This window comes from Microtus oregoni, unplaced genomic scaffold (genome assembly GCF_018167655.1).
Source record: "Microtus oregoni isolate MIOR12 unplaced genomic scaffold, Mior012 000020F_ref0000438, whole genome shotgun sequence".
NCBI lineage: Eukaryota > Metazoa > Chordata > Mammalia > Rodentia > Cricetidae > Microtus > Microtus oregoni.
This window is the reverse complement of record NW_024543079.1, coordinates 30716414-30729663: the sequence shown is the minus strand read 5'-3', so window position 1 is coordinate 30729663 and position 13250 is coordinate 30716414. Positions and strand designations below refer to the sequence as shown.

Below are 13250 nucleotides of genomic sequence, written 5' to 3'. Positions count from 1 at the left end.
TAGACCAGAAAGAGTTTGCTGAAGGACATCAACCAGCCTCTCACTCTTTTCTCCTTATAGACGCCATCATCAAACCCGCTTGTTCTGCCTCTCTGTCTTCTTCATTTCTTTATTATTTGCTCTTTGTCTCTAGACTCTTTCCCCTATCTTATTAAAGAATCTCCTGGAAATTTTGGAATGACTAAAAGATTGCTCACCCTGACCTGTAGTTAGAAGCCCTACAGTGAGCAAAAAACCAATCTCCCAACTCCCTTTGGTCTCAAGTAGGCCACCCTTTTCTCTGCGTCCATTTCAACTAGAAAAATTTGAATTCAAAGAACAGGTCATTCACTGACTTGAGCCAAGAACATTCCTCTGATAGATCTGGTTCACGAAGCCTATATTTGTCCTCGCATCATGCTCTACTGACTGGCTTGAAGGTGAGAAAGTAGCCCTTGGCTTCATCCAGTGGGTGCTGTTGATCATTTCTGTGAGTATATGGGGTAACCTTACTTGTAAGCCATGAGCTTGATTCTGTAGTCTTGTTCTAAGGATAGGGTAGAAGAGACAGGGAAGTGGTTCCTCCTAGAGCAACAAGACAGGTGAGCCATTTTCACTCGTGATGCTTGCCCTAAACTAACAAATCCCCTTCTTTGGTACCTATGTATCATACTTAGTACTGGGCATGAGAGCTTCAAGGTAACAGGAAGGTGTTCATGCAGGCCTATGAGTGGGACGGATAGTGATATAGTCACGTGTTTGCTGCCTGTGGAAAGTTTTAGTGCAGAGACAGGAAGAAGTGCTGTGGCAGTGCTGAGTTTACTTCTGCCAGGGGGTGTCATGGAGTACCATAGGGAAGAACATATTCTTTGCAGAGATCCTTCCCTTGGCTATCTCTAGCCCCATTTCCAGTAGTTAATATGGTGTTTTCTGGCCCTGCAATTGGCATTTTACATCATGTGGAGTTTCCTAATGCCTTCGTATGGGCCATAGTGGAGTGATAGACAGAACAAGCTGCCATATTTTGCATGTCTCTGTGGTGACAATTACAAAAGAATGTAATTCTTTGTGCCTTATGTGTGAAGGTAGAAACAAATATATAGATAACTGTGGAGGTGGGATCTGAGAGCACCAGTCCCTTTGAAGGAGATCTGTTGGGTCCTCTTATTTCACTTATGGGAAAACTGGTACCTACGGGATCTCCTTGTCCCCTCAGGATGGCCTTCTCTTGTGTCTTCTTTGTGTAGTTGGGACTAAACACATCTGCCTGGCTCTGGTTTCTACTGCCTACCATACTCCTCTCCCCTGCCTTGGAGGGCTTTCCAGCCTGCCAGTCCCTTAAGGCTCCCTCTGCCCTTCCAGGGCTCCTCTGTAGCCTGGGGCTTCCTACCCTGTTAGTGCCATGTGCTGACATTGATCTGTGTGTCTGCATTAGGAGACTTGAGCATACAGAGCTAATGGGGTCTCTTTCTCTGAATGCTGTGGTTGATTTTTTTCCCCCACGACTTGCTGTTCCACGGGATTCACTGAGGCAACACCTCTCAGGCAGGGCCTTTACTCTGCTGCCTCTGGTCCTAGGGTGAATACCACTAGGGATGGGAGTGGATGCCAAGAGGGTGTGGTACGTGCTGCAGTCCTATGTTGCTGTGTTCCTCTGTTGATGAGGGACTCAGATGATGTGAAAACCCTTCCACCTCTTTGATCTGTTTTGATTTTCATGGTGAGCCACGCTAGCATTTTCACTTTCATGTTAGAGATACTTTGTAAAGTCAGAAGACAAGGTCTCCTGAAGACTCAGAGAGAAAGCACAACATAGAGTCACACCTCTGACATTTAGGGATGCAGTAAGTGAAATAACCAGTGTGCTTGTCTGGCACCAAGTTTATGGCCAGAATCCTTATATTTTAAACTTTGAACAAATAATTGTTGCTTCTCATGATGACCGCCGTTATCCCTATAGAATAAGGAGAGAGGAAGGTATCAGTTCTTCAGTGTATTGGGCTGAATAGTGGCCTTATTCCCAAAAAGGGCTTTTGAGCCCTCACCTTCCTGTTACGCCTAAAACTCGGGTAATTTGTTTGGTCATATGTTTCTTCTTACTGCTAAATATGAAGCATGTTCATGGGATTTAGAATCGACGTGGGTGTGCGGCCATTTCTACTGGGTCTCATGTTCTAGCAGGGATGTCTCCTCCATAGACCAGTCATTTAATGCACAAGTCTGTAAAATCTTAAGGAATGTGTCTGACCCAGAGGAGGAAGATAAACTGTTCAGAAAAGCTTCCTAGAGCTTGCTATGCACCCGGTAGGCTTGGAGGCTAGTGGGAGAGCCCACTACACAATGGGAAATAGTGGTGGGGTTTGGTGAAGGGCTGGACTGCCAACTTTGGCTAGAATAGGAATCCCTGTTGATGACATTACAGGTTCATCTGGGACACCACGAGGAAAGATTCTGATAGTCTAAGCAGGAATGATGTGAACAGAGAACAGGATTGATGTCTGAGAAGTCATCCGAAAATAAATAAATAGTACTTACAAGATGAGGTGACCTTGTCAAGAGAACTAGGGAAAGGCAGTGTGGGGGTGTGTTGACTGAGGTTTCTGTCCCACCCGGTTCCCACAGTCATTTATTCCCAACGAAACACACAGAGGTCTACATTAGTTATAAACTGATTGGCCTAGTAGCTCAGGCTTCTTATTAAGTTTTATAGCTTATATTAGCCCATAATTCTTGTCTGTGTTAGTCACGTGGCTTGGTACCTTTTTCAGCAAGGCAGTCACATTTTGCTTAATCTGTGTCTGGCTTCCTCTGTGTCTGGGTGATGACTGCAGACTGAAACTTCCCTCTTCCCAGAATTCTCATCACCCCGCCTCTACTTCCTACCTGGTTTCCCCATCTATACTTCGTGCCTAGCTACTGGCCAATCAACGTTTATTTAAAATACGAGTATGACAGGATACAGACCATTGTCCCACAGCACTCTCCCCCACTTTTTTAAACAAGAACTCTGAATTGAATCTCCTTTGTTTAGCTTTTCTATTGATCATTATCTATAACAACTTGTAACCAACGTTCTAAACAAACGCAAACATCCATAATTCATTTTTTTGGGGAATGTGGGCATGGTTTTCTAGGATACTTCCTGCTGATTGGGGACACTGATAATCTTATGGGGACTTAAAGAAAATTTAGAACTATGATCAAGTCCTTATTGGAGTATCCTAAGGCTTTATCATCTCAGGCAGCAGTCTTTGAACTGTTTTGGATGTAGAACTCAGATATCTGGGCCATTCCTCTTAAAGGAGACTTTTCAGGGGATCTTCCTTAGTCAAACCTGATTTTTCTTAACACAGTATGAATCCACAGTTCCTCATTTCCTGTGGAAACAAAAGCAAACCTCTTATCCAAAGTAACATATCTTTTGACTTAAATTTTGAAGTCAAAACTAGAGCTAATGTGCCAAGCAGCGATTTAATTAATACAGTTTCTGGATGATTATTTCGGGGCTAAGCAGCCATGAACCAACAAGCGGCTCTCTCCTCCAACAGGGGTGTTTCCCAGGGTTTAGGTTGCCACCTCTAGATGGAAAAGTGAAAGTGAGAGTTCCCTGCCTGTGCATGCACAACCCAGTGCACGGGATGTGAAGCTATTTCTCATTGCCCTTGGCTTCACTTCTAATGACCGCCTCTGGCTTGTGGAAGAAGTAATGGTTCCCATGTTTCCTGTCCTGAAGAGAACTGGAGAGTTTTCCTTCTGAGAGTAGCAACAACCTCCTAATTAAGGCTGAGGAGAAAGGAAGGCTTTGCCTCCTGCTGTGCTCAGAAGCCTATTTGTTCACCTCAGTTTACTCATGGGAGAAAAAAGTGGAGCTCTGAGAGCAGAGAATTTTAGAAGCCACAGTACTCCTGATTAGTGTAGCTCCTGCTACAGAGAACCAGGGCTTGCTGACTGCTCAGGGAGAACCTCAGAACAGAATCTTCCAGAAACCTAGGAAACTTCTCTCTTACATTGCCAGTGTAAGAATTGAGGATTTATTTATTTGAAAAAAGAAAAATCTAATTAATCTACAATCAAGCATAAACTGGTCTATGAGAAACTCCAGCCTGAACCTGTGTTTCATTGGGAGCTTCTCCGGACTGAGAAGGGAGAGCCAGAGCTTGGTTCTGACCACGTTTTCACGGAGGCAGGCCTCTTTTATTATGATTGTAGGAGTCACACGGCAGTGGTTTTTAGCAGTGCTTGTGGCCTCTAGACATCACAGCTCTCTGTGGTTAGAGTTGTCACAGATATTTGAAAATGCCAGACGTACTTCGCAGCCTTCAGTTTGCCGCTGTCACCGCGTCCATAGTCTGTGATACAAATCATTGCCTGCAAAACATGCACACATTATTACTGTATCCCAAATTTGGGGTCACTTTTTAAGGTTTTCATAAATGTGCTGCAGAGTAGTCAGTTTTTTAATCCTATATATTACATTTTATGTATTTCAAAAGCATTCTAAGCACATTGTGTCAGATTTTCAGTTGGCCCAAAAAAGATTCGTGGCATACAAACTGTTAATATCCCCCAGCTAAGTTCTTGTACTTGTGGCATATGGCCTCCACCTGGTGGCAGCATACTCCTTAAAGGTTAGATCTATAATCACCAACTGCAAAGAAATTCTAAGCATAATAATATACTTGAATATGGCTTTCAAATTCTTTTTTTTACTGCAGCCCACAAAAAGAAATTGACCTGTTATCATAAATCACACACAGACTTGCATTTCACAAAGCTTCTCAATCTTACCATGTGGTACATGATATTTTTTCTGGCTTTCTAATGTTCTCTTGGATCTCTTTTATTAAAATAAAATTCTGGATGCATCAAACTAAGTTACATTCAGATGACCATAGTACGCATGCCTCATAGGAGGCCATATAATGTACACACAGATTCCGACATCTTACTTACATTTAAAAAATATTTATTGGTGGTGATTAATTTACACATAGTGAGAATAGCAGAACTACTTTTAGGTGTACAACCCAGATTCCCTTCAGGACCCCGTGGTTTCCTGTCACTGAATTTGACTTCTTTGTGTGCCTCTCAGACACTACACTGGCGCTTTACTAAGCAAGGCTCTTGCTGTCATGGAGCCGGAGAGTAGGCATCCATTAGTCGGGGCCTCATTAGCTCGTTGTTTTTGAGATGATTCCATTTTGGCCGTGTCACCATTTTGGTACATGCCATTCCACTGTGTGAGTAGACTACAGTTAGTTTATTTTCCTGTTGCTGGGCCTTGAGTATGTCTTCAATCTGGGTTAGTGTGAACAGAGCTCTGTTGCCTAGGTGAACCTGTAGGGTGGCCTCGTTGGCCTAGTCAGTAATCACATGGCTAGTTGTAGGGAACAGGCAAACCATTTGACAGAGTGGTTCAACCCAGTTCCATTCCCATCAGCGTGTCAGAGTGAACTGCTCCATCTTCTGTCCGTTTGGTATGGTGTTGGTCTTTGTAATTTAAGACCTTCTGCATTTCACGGCTGTAGCTACTGATTGGGAACTGAGTATGACTCTGAACAGTGATGGTGAGCACTCTTTCATGTTCAGGCATCTATTTTTCATATTTGTGGTATCTATTCCAGCTTAGAATGTAAAAAAGTCTACCAGTCCATGGAAGTTGTTTTCCTATTTTGGATACCAGTCCTTCATGGCAGACATGTGTTTGTGAGGGCGTTTTATCCCGTTTGCAGCACACACAGTATTCCAAACTGGTGGTATTGCTGATGAGCAAATATTTCTTCTTTTGATCGTGTCCCATCGTGTCCAGCTTTGTCAACAATTTTTCCTTCAATGTTTTGTATTTTCTCGCTCACACATAAGAAATCCTTTCCTGCCTCTACGATGAGAATAATAGTTTTTGGTTTTCATACTTAAGTCTGTAATCTATCTCAAGTTAAATTTTGTGTCTGGCAGATGCCAGGAGAGTTTCATTTTCTTTCTGTGTTTGTATCTGATTGATGCTCTCATACCATTTGTTAAAACTGTTTTCACCAAAGTTTAAAGCAGAAATCAAAGATCTCCTTAGAGATTTATAAACGTGACTTTCCTACAGGTCTACAGACTGAAGCTCTGGGTCTCTTGGACATCCCCAACCTGTGGTCCTGGTTATACATTTTTTCCTTTCCAAAATGTTCATTTACTATTATCTTGGGAATCGCAACAATGACTCCTAAGGTGTGACAATCTTAAGGTTCCAGTCTATCTGTGTCTGGCTACATCTCCTCATGAGATCCGTGTGCCTGTTGTGGAGTTTGTGAGATTCCCTGCAGTTTTCTGCTGGGCATGAGCTGCAGACACATTCTGCTGTTAATAAGTATTCTCCCCTTCTCTTTCAGTGTGGAAATTTTGCTGTCCTCGTGGATCTTCATATAGTGCCACAAGGTCCAAACAAAGATTCCAGTTGGTTTTCAGAGCAGAAGAAAGAGGTACAACAAAGAAATTTTGTTCTTTAAACACTACTTCTTATTGTATCTGCTGGAAGAAGTCTCAGCTCCTCTCAGCTTTCATTTTCATTGGTGTTTTTTTAAAAAGTTGAGTGGTAGTTAGGATAGTTAGGAGTATCCCCAGTGTCAAGTATACATGTGTTCCCACCTCTGCCCTTGAGAAACTGACACAACCATGTTTCATATGCTAATCTTTTGTTGGTGTGTGTGTGTGTGTGTGTGTGTGTGTGTGTGTACGTGCTTGTGGTGTTAGAGATCGAATCTAGGACTTTTACGTGCTTGGTAGGCACCTCGCCATCTCTATGTCCTCATCCCAGGCTCTGTTGTTTAAACCAAAACTCTAATACCCTTTACTTTGGGGAAAAAGGTCCTCAATAATAAAAAGGGAGGAAAAAGAAGCCAAACTATTCCAAGCAAGCAGGGATTTTGATCTGAGTGGTGAGAAAGCCGGCAGCACCTGGAGCAGTTGTGGAATTCACCCAAGGCTAATCTCCACATCTGTACTAGTCCTTACCTCCATCTTCGCCTCTTCTCATTCTCATGAGCCTGTGACAAGGGAAGAGGAGCTTCATTCTTCCCCCGCTGCTGCTGGCCTGCCAGTGAAGCAGATAGTTGGTATGGATGGATTGAGTCTGAACAACACGGGCTTGGAGCATGTAGGTTTGCTCTGCTAATACATGAAATTTTAGGAGAATTTGAAAAGAAAAAACTGTTGGGTAGACTTCATAGCCTAGAAATATTGAAATGTTTAAGTACAATTATTTTACTGTTTGCTACCAACATTTGCTGCCGTTGATTAAGCTCTAGAGTGGTCTCAATTGTGAGGGTCAGCCTGAAACTGGGTGAGCTGCTGTTGCCACATGAGCAGTTTGTCCTTTCACTAAATTGCATGCCAGAGTACACAAAAATCTCCACCATTCCTAAGTACTTGTTTAACCATGTATAATGCAGCTAAAACAGAAAAGGTATCACTTAAGTATTTTTTTTTCCATTAGTAGGACGTTCCAGTCAATAGTTAGCTATTTATTAAAGAGATGGCTCATTCCTGGGGACCTGAGATGAGTTCCCAGCACACACATATGCACAGACACACACATCAGAATCTTTAAAACCAAACAAAACCCGGTTATTAGTAGTTAAGTTACAAGACAGTTACCAGTTATTCTTGTTTGCAAGGATTGGTTCTATGATATCTGACCTTTCCACGAGCTTCCGCCTTCTCTGTCTTCAAATTAATGAGTTTGACCAGATAAAGCCTCAGTCTCCTGTGGTTTCAGTCCCCTCTCTGTGAGCTCCTGTGAGGAGAATCATTGTTTCCTTCGGTAGAGATCAGGGACAGGTACCAAGGCAGAGGCCTATTCAACAGTTTCCTAGCAGGCCAGTTGGATGTCGCTATGGGTAAAGTGCCTGCAACCCAGTACTGACCTGAGTTCAATTCCCATGACAAGAAAGGTGGGAAGAGAGAACTAACTCCGACAAGTCATCCTCTGCCCTCCACATGTACACCAGGTCGTGTGTGTGTCTGCACAGCTGCACACGTATGCACTACAAGTCAATGAGTAAGCGTAATTTAAAAACCTTCAAAACACTGTTCTTCATTTCCTCCATAGTATTTGCCTGCTGCCATTACTGTTTGAGAGGTAAATAAGCGTGAACTGTATTGAGCAGTAGTGCTGAATGGAAACAGAACAGTAGCAGTAGAGGGAAACTGCTGTTTGTGACCAGTGTTCACATCGCTAAAACCAACCTACCCACGCGTACATTATTTTTAAGAGTACATTTTCAGTAAAATGGTAGTACCACCAGTACCTGTGGCCATTATTTTGCAAGGATGCCTAGTGACCTAATGCTGAGAAGACACAGGTTTTGTGAATTTCTCATGAGGGAAATTGACTATGTGCTGTCCTCTTGAGGACTTTGTGTATAGCAGGTTAGGACTTTTCTCCACTGTTCTCTTTCTTATAATCTCAAATTTTAGGTCACCAACACGTGTCCACATGATTCAAATTAGAGCATTCTTTCCATCAAAGTGACTAATATTTCACACAAGGGATCTTGCTTTGCTGACTTTGGAAAGGTTCTCAAGTCTACCATTTCAGGCCCTAGCTCTCCCATGTTCTTTTGCAGCTTGAAGACTTAATCTGTAGACCTTAAATATTGATTTTTAGGCAGTTTTGACCAAGAAATGGTTGATACGGAATGCTCTAGAGCCAAGAGTCAGCTCCACTAGGAAGCGCAAGGCTAGATTTCTTGTCAAGTGCCACATGCAGCCATGTTGTTCCAGTGAGTGTCTATTCCGGGGCAGTGAGGCATAACTTAGCAGAGGTGCATGAGGGAACCTGCAGAGAGCTCCTTCAGTGGTGACTGCAAGAGGCCTGCTTGCCCTACCGAGCTGATCTTTCCTCTCCAAGAAAAGCTGCCACCTCTACTTTGAGCAGTTCCTTCAATTTATGTTCGTTGCTCTTCGAGTCAGTCAGAGATAATTTATGTCTGTGTCCTCAAAGGGAGATGTGCGGACAGCTTATGACCTCACATATTCTCAGTCAGTGCTTCCTTGTTTTCCATTTCTAGATCGCCCCATGGGGCGATCTAGAAACAACCAGCTCGATTGCATTTTAACAGGCGCTTTGTATGAAAACAGGGCTGGGCCATATGTTAAACATGCATTTGTATGTTAAACATATGTTAAACATGCTTTGTATGAAAAGAGGGCTGGGCCATATGTTAAACACGCGTTTCATTCAAGTCCAGCTCATGTAGTCATTGGAGTGAAGGAGACAAACTGAAGTTGTCCCGTATGTGAACTTGAGGAAGCAGACAGAAGCCCTGTTAGCACAGGGAGGTTGTGCCTGTCTCCTGCCCGCTCATGGGTACTTTACTTGGTCCTCTCACCTTCCTCTCAGATATTGCTGGCTGTTTTCTTCCCTGCATTGCTCTAGGCCTGTTGAGGATGCTTTCCCAAGCCCGGCTGGATCAGTTCTTAGGTATCCGTCTACTCCGCACATTGCCCATCTTCAATCCCTGAAACCTGATTCCCATAAGGAACGCCTGGGATATAGTGAGAAACTTCATGTGTATGGGCTCTATTTTTGTCTAGCTATTTTTAGTTCTAGCCTTATAGGGTATTTATGGCCAAATTTTAGCAATCCTTGTTGCCTTTCGTGTCTTCCACATATTTTCTAGCTCAGTCATACTTGAACCCTGCATGTGAAGCAAAAATCATTTAATTGCTAGAACAACAGTACGAGGCCAGGCTGCCTTTGTGTTGTGTGAGCAGTGCCAAGCATTCAGCTGTAAATGCTATCTTTATATTCCACATTTAGCTGCAAATAAAAAGAAAGAGGAGACCGGCATTTGCATTTTATGTAGAAATGTCTATGTTTGTGTTAAATCAAGGATTTTATATCCTGTTTAAGGGGTATTTGCAATAAAGGAGCGAGCAGCCAAAAACCTGGTTCATGCTGTAATTAGGAAGAATCTCAGTGATTAACCTGTGCTGGCTTTCTGAGAAATAAGTGGAACAAGTTTGAGGTGACCAGAACAACTCTGAATCTGCTACAGAACTGCTGGAAATTGATCTAGGATCTCTCTTAGTTTTAAAGTATCTGTCCTATATGTAGCTTCCCCTGATTTCTTAAGGTAAACTACATTTTTCTGGTAATGCAGGAAACACTACACAAAATAGTGATACCCACTGTACATTTGGATTTCTGAGTTATTTATTTTGTTTCTGTTCTTTGCAAATATTACATGCCAACTGATATCTCTAGAAATTAATAATAATACTGCATGCTGAAATTGAATTCAGGCCTGGTTCGGCTACCTAGTAATATCTACACCAGAGACATGAGAAGTTACTTTCATCATTCATGAATGAAGACTATTAATGTGATTTTGGAAAGTAATTGGGTCTACGACATCATCACAAGAGTGAGAAGGTCATACTGCCCCTCCCTGCTTCTCTTTAACCTACCACTCTGATCTCTTGTGTTTGTAAACCCAAGGCCAGAAACTAATGAATGATGCTGTTTACTCAGCAATAAAATTTGAAAAATAAATCTGAACCATGCTGGAAAATGTAAGTTTCTGGCTGTTCTTACACAAATAACATCAGGTAACACTTTATCTGCAGGCAGAACAAGAGTGCAGTGGGATAGTAGGGCCAGAGCTAGTGGCCTCTGTGACCTGTCCCCATGCCACCCATCCTGACTATAGGAGTGTTCTTACACTCCTTTCTGTGTCTCTGAGTACCCCTGAGTCCCATGCTGAACCGTGTAGAAAGCTCCATGGGATTTATCCCCTCCATCCATCACAGTGTGATGGACTGATACTTACATGAAAACATTCTTGAAGCTGTACCCTGCTTTTGAAGTAAGCTTTTAAATCTTTCTTTGGAATTGTGAAACTGAGGCAGAGAGAGAGCCAACACCAGCCGTGGAGCTGTCTTTGATACCCCATTTTCTGTGCACTGCACTCCAGAAGGCTGTACAGTGTTCCTTTCTGTGTTCACAGCTAGGTTCAAAAGCTAACTAAATGCCAGCATTTGCCTTTTCAGTTTGTATAATCTTTTCTTCTTTGCATTGCATTAAACTTGATATGTCTGTTGTTTTAAATTTACTTTAGGAAGTTTGTTTGCTGTTAAAAGAAACCATTGATTCCAGAGTTAAGGAGTACGTGGGCATTTATAAACAGCACAGGCCATCAAATGCAGAATTCACAAGATCCAGTCCCTTGTCCTTAAAAGGTAGGCAACAAGCTCTGAGATTTTGGACAAAGAAAATAAAATTTCTGCTTTGTAGAGATTGCAATTACATTTGACTCTGTTGTGTTAGCATAGTGATACATTGAAAAAATATGCTGTAAAGAAGATACTGTGTTTGAGTAACAAAAATTCGCCAAAAAGCCTTAAAGGGCTTTTAATGGAAGGCAAAATATATAAAAATAGCAAGTAAAACATTCTTAAGGAAACTGTAAAATTTTAAAGGTCTGTTTTGTTTTTTTGACAAATAATCTTACAAATGGATTTATATTAATACTGACATAAGTTGATTCAGTGTCTTATGCTTTAAAAGTGTTTTCCCATATGTCACTCTATTTCAGATGTTCTCAAACAGGAGCAGTGTTATTCCCAGGGGGCATTTGGAGATGTGTGCAGAGAGTTTTGGTTGTCATTACTGGCAAGGGGTGGGATGTTGGCCCATTGTTGGTAGAGACCAGGGATGACATTATATTCACAGAACGCAGAGCAACCTTTTCATAGCAGGCTACTAGCTCCCAAACCTAAAGGGCACCATCTCTGAGATTCTATCTGTGATGGCGCAGGTGAGGAAACAAGAGTCTGTAGGTTCAGTGGCTTGATCAAGTACAGGGTCGTCTCAGGACAGAGACTGGGGCTTATTTAGTGCCTTCCCCTCATCTGTCCCCAGTGCTTAGCTTGGTGGCTGTGATAGTGATGTAGGGGCATACTGAGTGAGAACCCTCGTAAGGGATGAGTGGCAGAGCTCAAATCCAGACTTAGCTCCTGTGGCCTCCACCCCAAGTTTTTTCTGTTTTCTGTCGTCTGCTTTGATTTTCTGTTTTGTTTTCATTGTTTATTTCTCACTTAAAATCAGCATTTCATAGAAGCCTGTGGTACAAATACAGTGATAGCATGGTAATTATCAGACTACAGTGGGTAGACGATTGTGAACCCCGTTATGCTAACAGCACACCTGTTTAAGAAAAATACTGAATTATGTATTTCTCTGAACCTTTCTTGATCCTTTTATAGATGATAAATAAACAAGTAGTTTTTGTCACCCAAACTGAAAGTCTTAAGAAAATGACATTTTCAAACCAAACAATGTTGCTTCTCAGTGACTACTAACCTATGGGTCTGGACCTCACGGGAGTTCTGTATCAGATATTTAAATTATAATTTGCAACAGCAAAATTACAGCTATGAAGTAGCAACAAAACATTTTATTTGGGGGGGGTCACTGCCATATGAGGAACTGTATTGAAGAAATAGGAAGATTGAGAACCACAGCTTTAGATGATGCTCTCTGATTTGCCACTCAGTGTTGTTAAGAATTTTAAGTAGACCTGGCCAATCTCACATTTTATCTGGTGCAACAGGAAAAAGAATGGAGCCAGATTCTAAGACTCCTATCTCTGTCATAGGTGTTACAGTAGGTGGCTTGATCAGAATTCAAGCCAACCTTTCCATTCCCATCCCAGCTCTGACTGCTGAGGGAAGAGACTAAATACTCAGTACCCAGATTCTCTCACAGACAGTTCTGGTCCCAATATGGCAAGAAAATGTCCTCAGGTTTGTGTGAGAAAAAGGTTTATTGATTTTTTTTTAACAGAGAAAGTGATCTTATTGTGTATACAATTTTGTAACCTTTCCATATCACCATTAAAAACTGTTGTTGTAAAATGCAGATAAAACTTACTGTTCAAAAACTTTCAAGTGTACACTTTTGGCAGAATAAATATGCACATATTTTCGTACAGTTATCACTTTTACCAATCTCCAGAAGTTTGGAACTCTGCAGGCATGGCTAATGTGTCCTCATCCTCTTGCCCTGGTCATGGAGGTCTCACTTTCTGACATTTTTGTTCTTTCTACGTCAGTGTCTCGTGAATGAAGCCATATAATGTCTGTCATTTTATTCTCTGTGTTATTTCCCTTACAGTTACATTTTCATCATTTTTACAGCTGCATTTATCACAATTTCTCATTTTGTATCATCTTCCAGTATATGTCACAGTACCTGTTCATTCATCTACTGACAAAGTGTT

General features: G+C 41.9%; 1 protein-coding gene across 3 annotated transcripts in view; it reads left to right on the top strand.

Annotated features, from left to right (window-relative positions):
- The window catches only part of LOC121460000 (SLX4 interacting protein), a 157402-nt gene that overhangs the window by 94440 nt on the left and 49712 nt on the right, over positions 1–13250 (top strand). For 2 of the 3 annotated variants that reach the window (XM_041670087.1, XM_041670089.1), the window contains exon 3: positions 6357–6446. In XM_041670087.1, coding sequence (XP_041526021.1) covers positions 6357–6446 — 90 coding nt within the window. Of the gene's footprint in view, positions 1–6356; positions 6447–11087; positions 11209–13250 lie in introns of all 3 variants that reach the window. The other variant, XM_041670086.1, reaches the window with a different exon arrangement.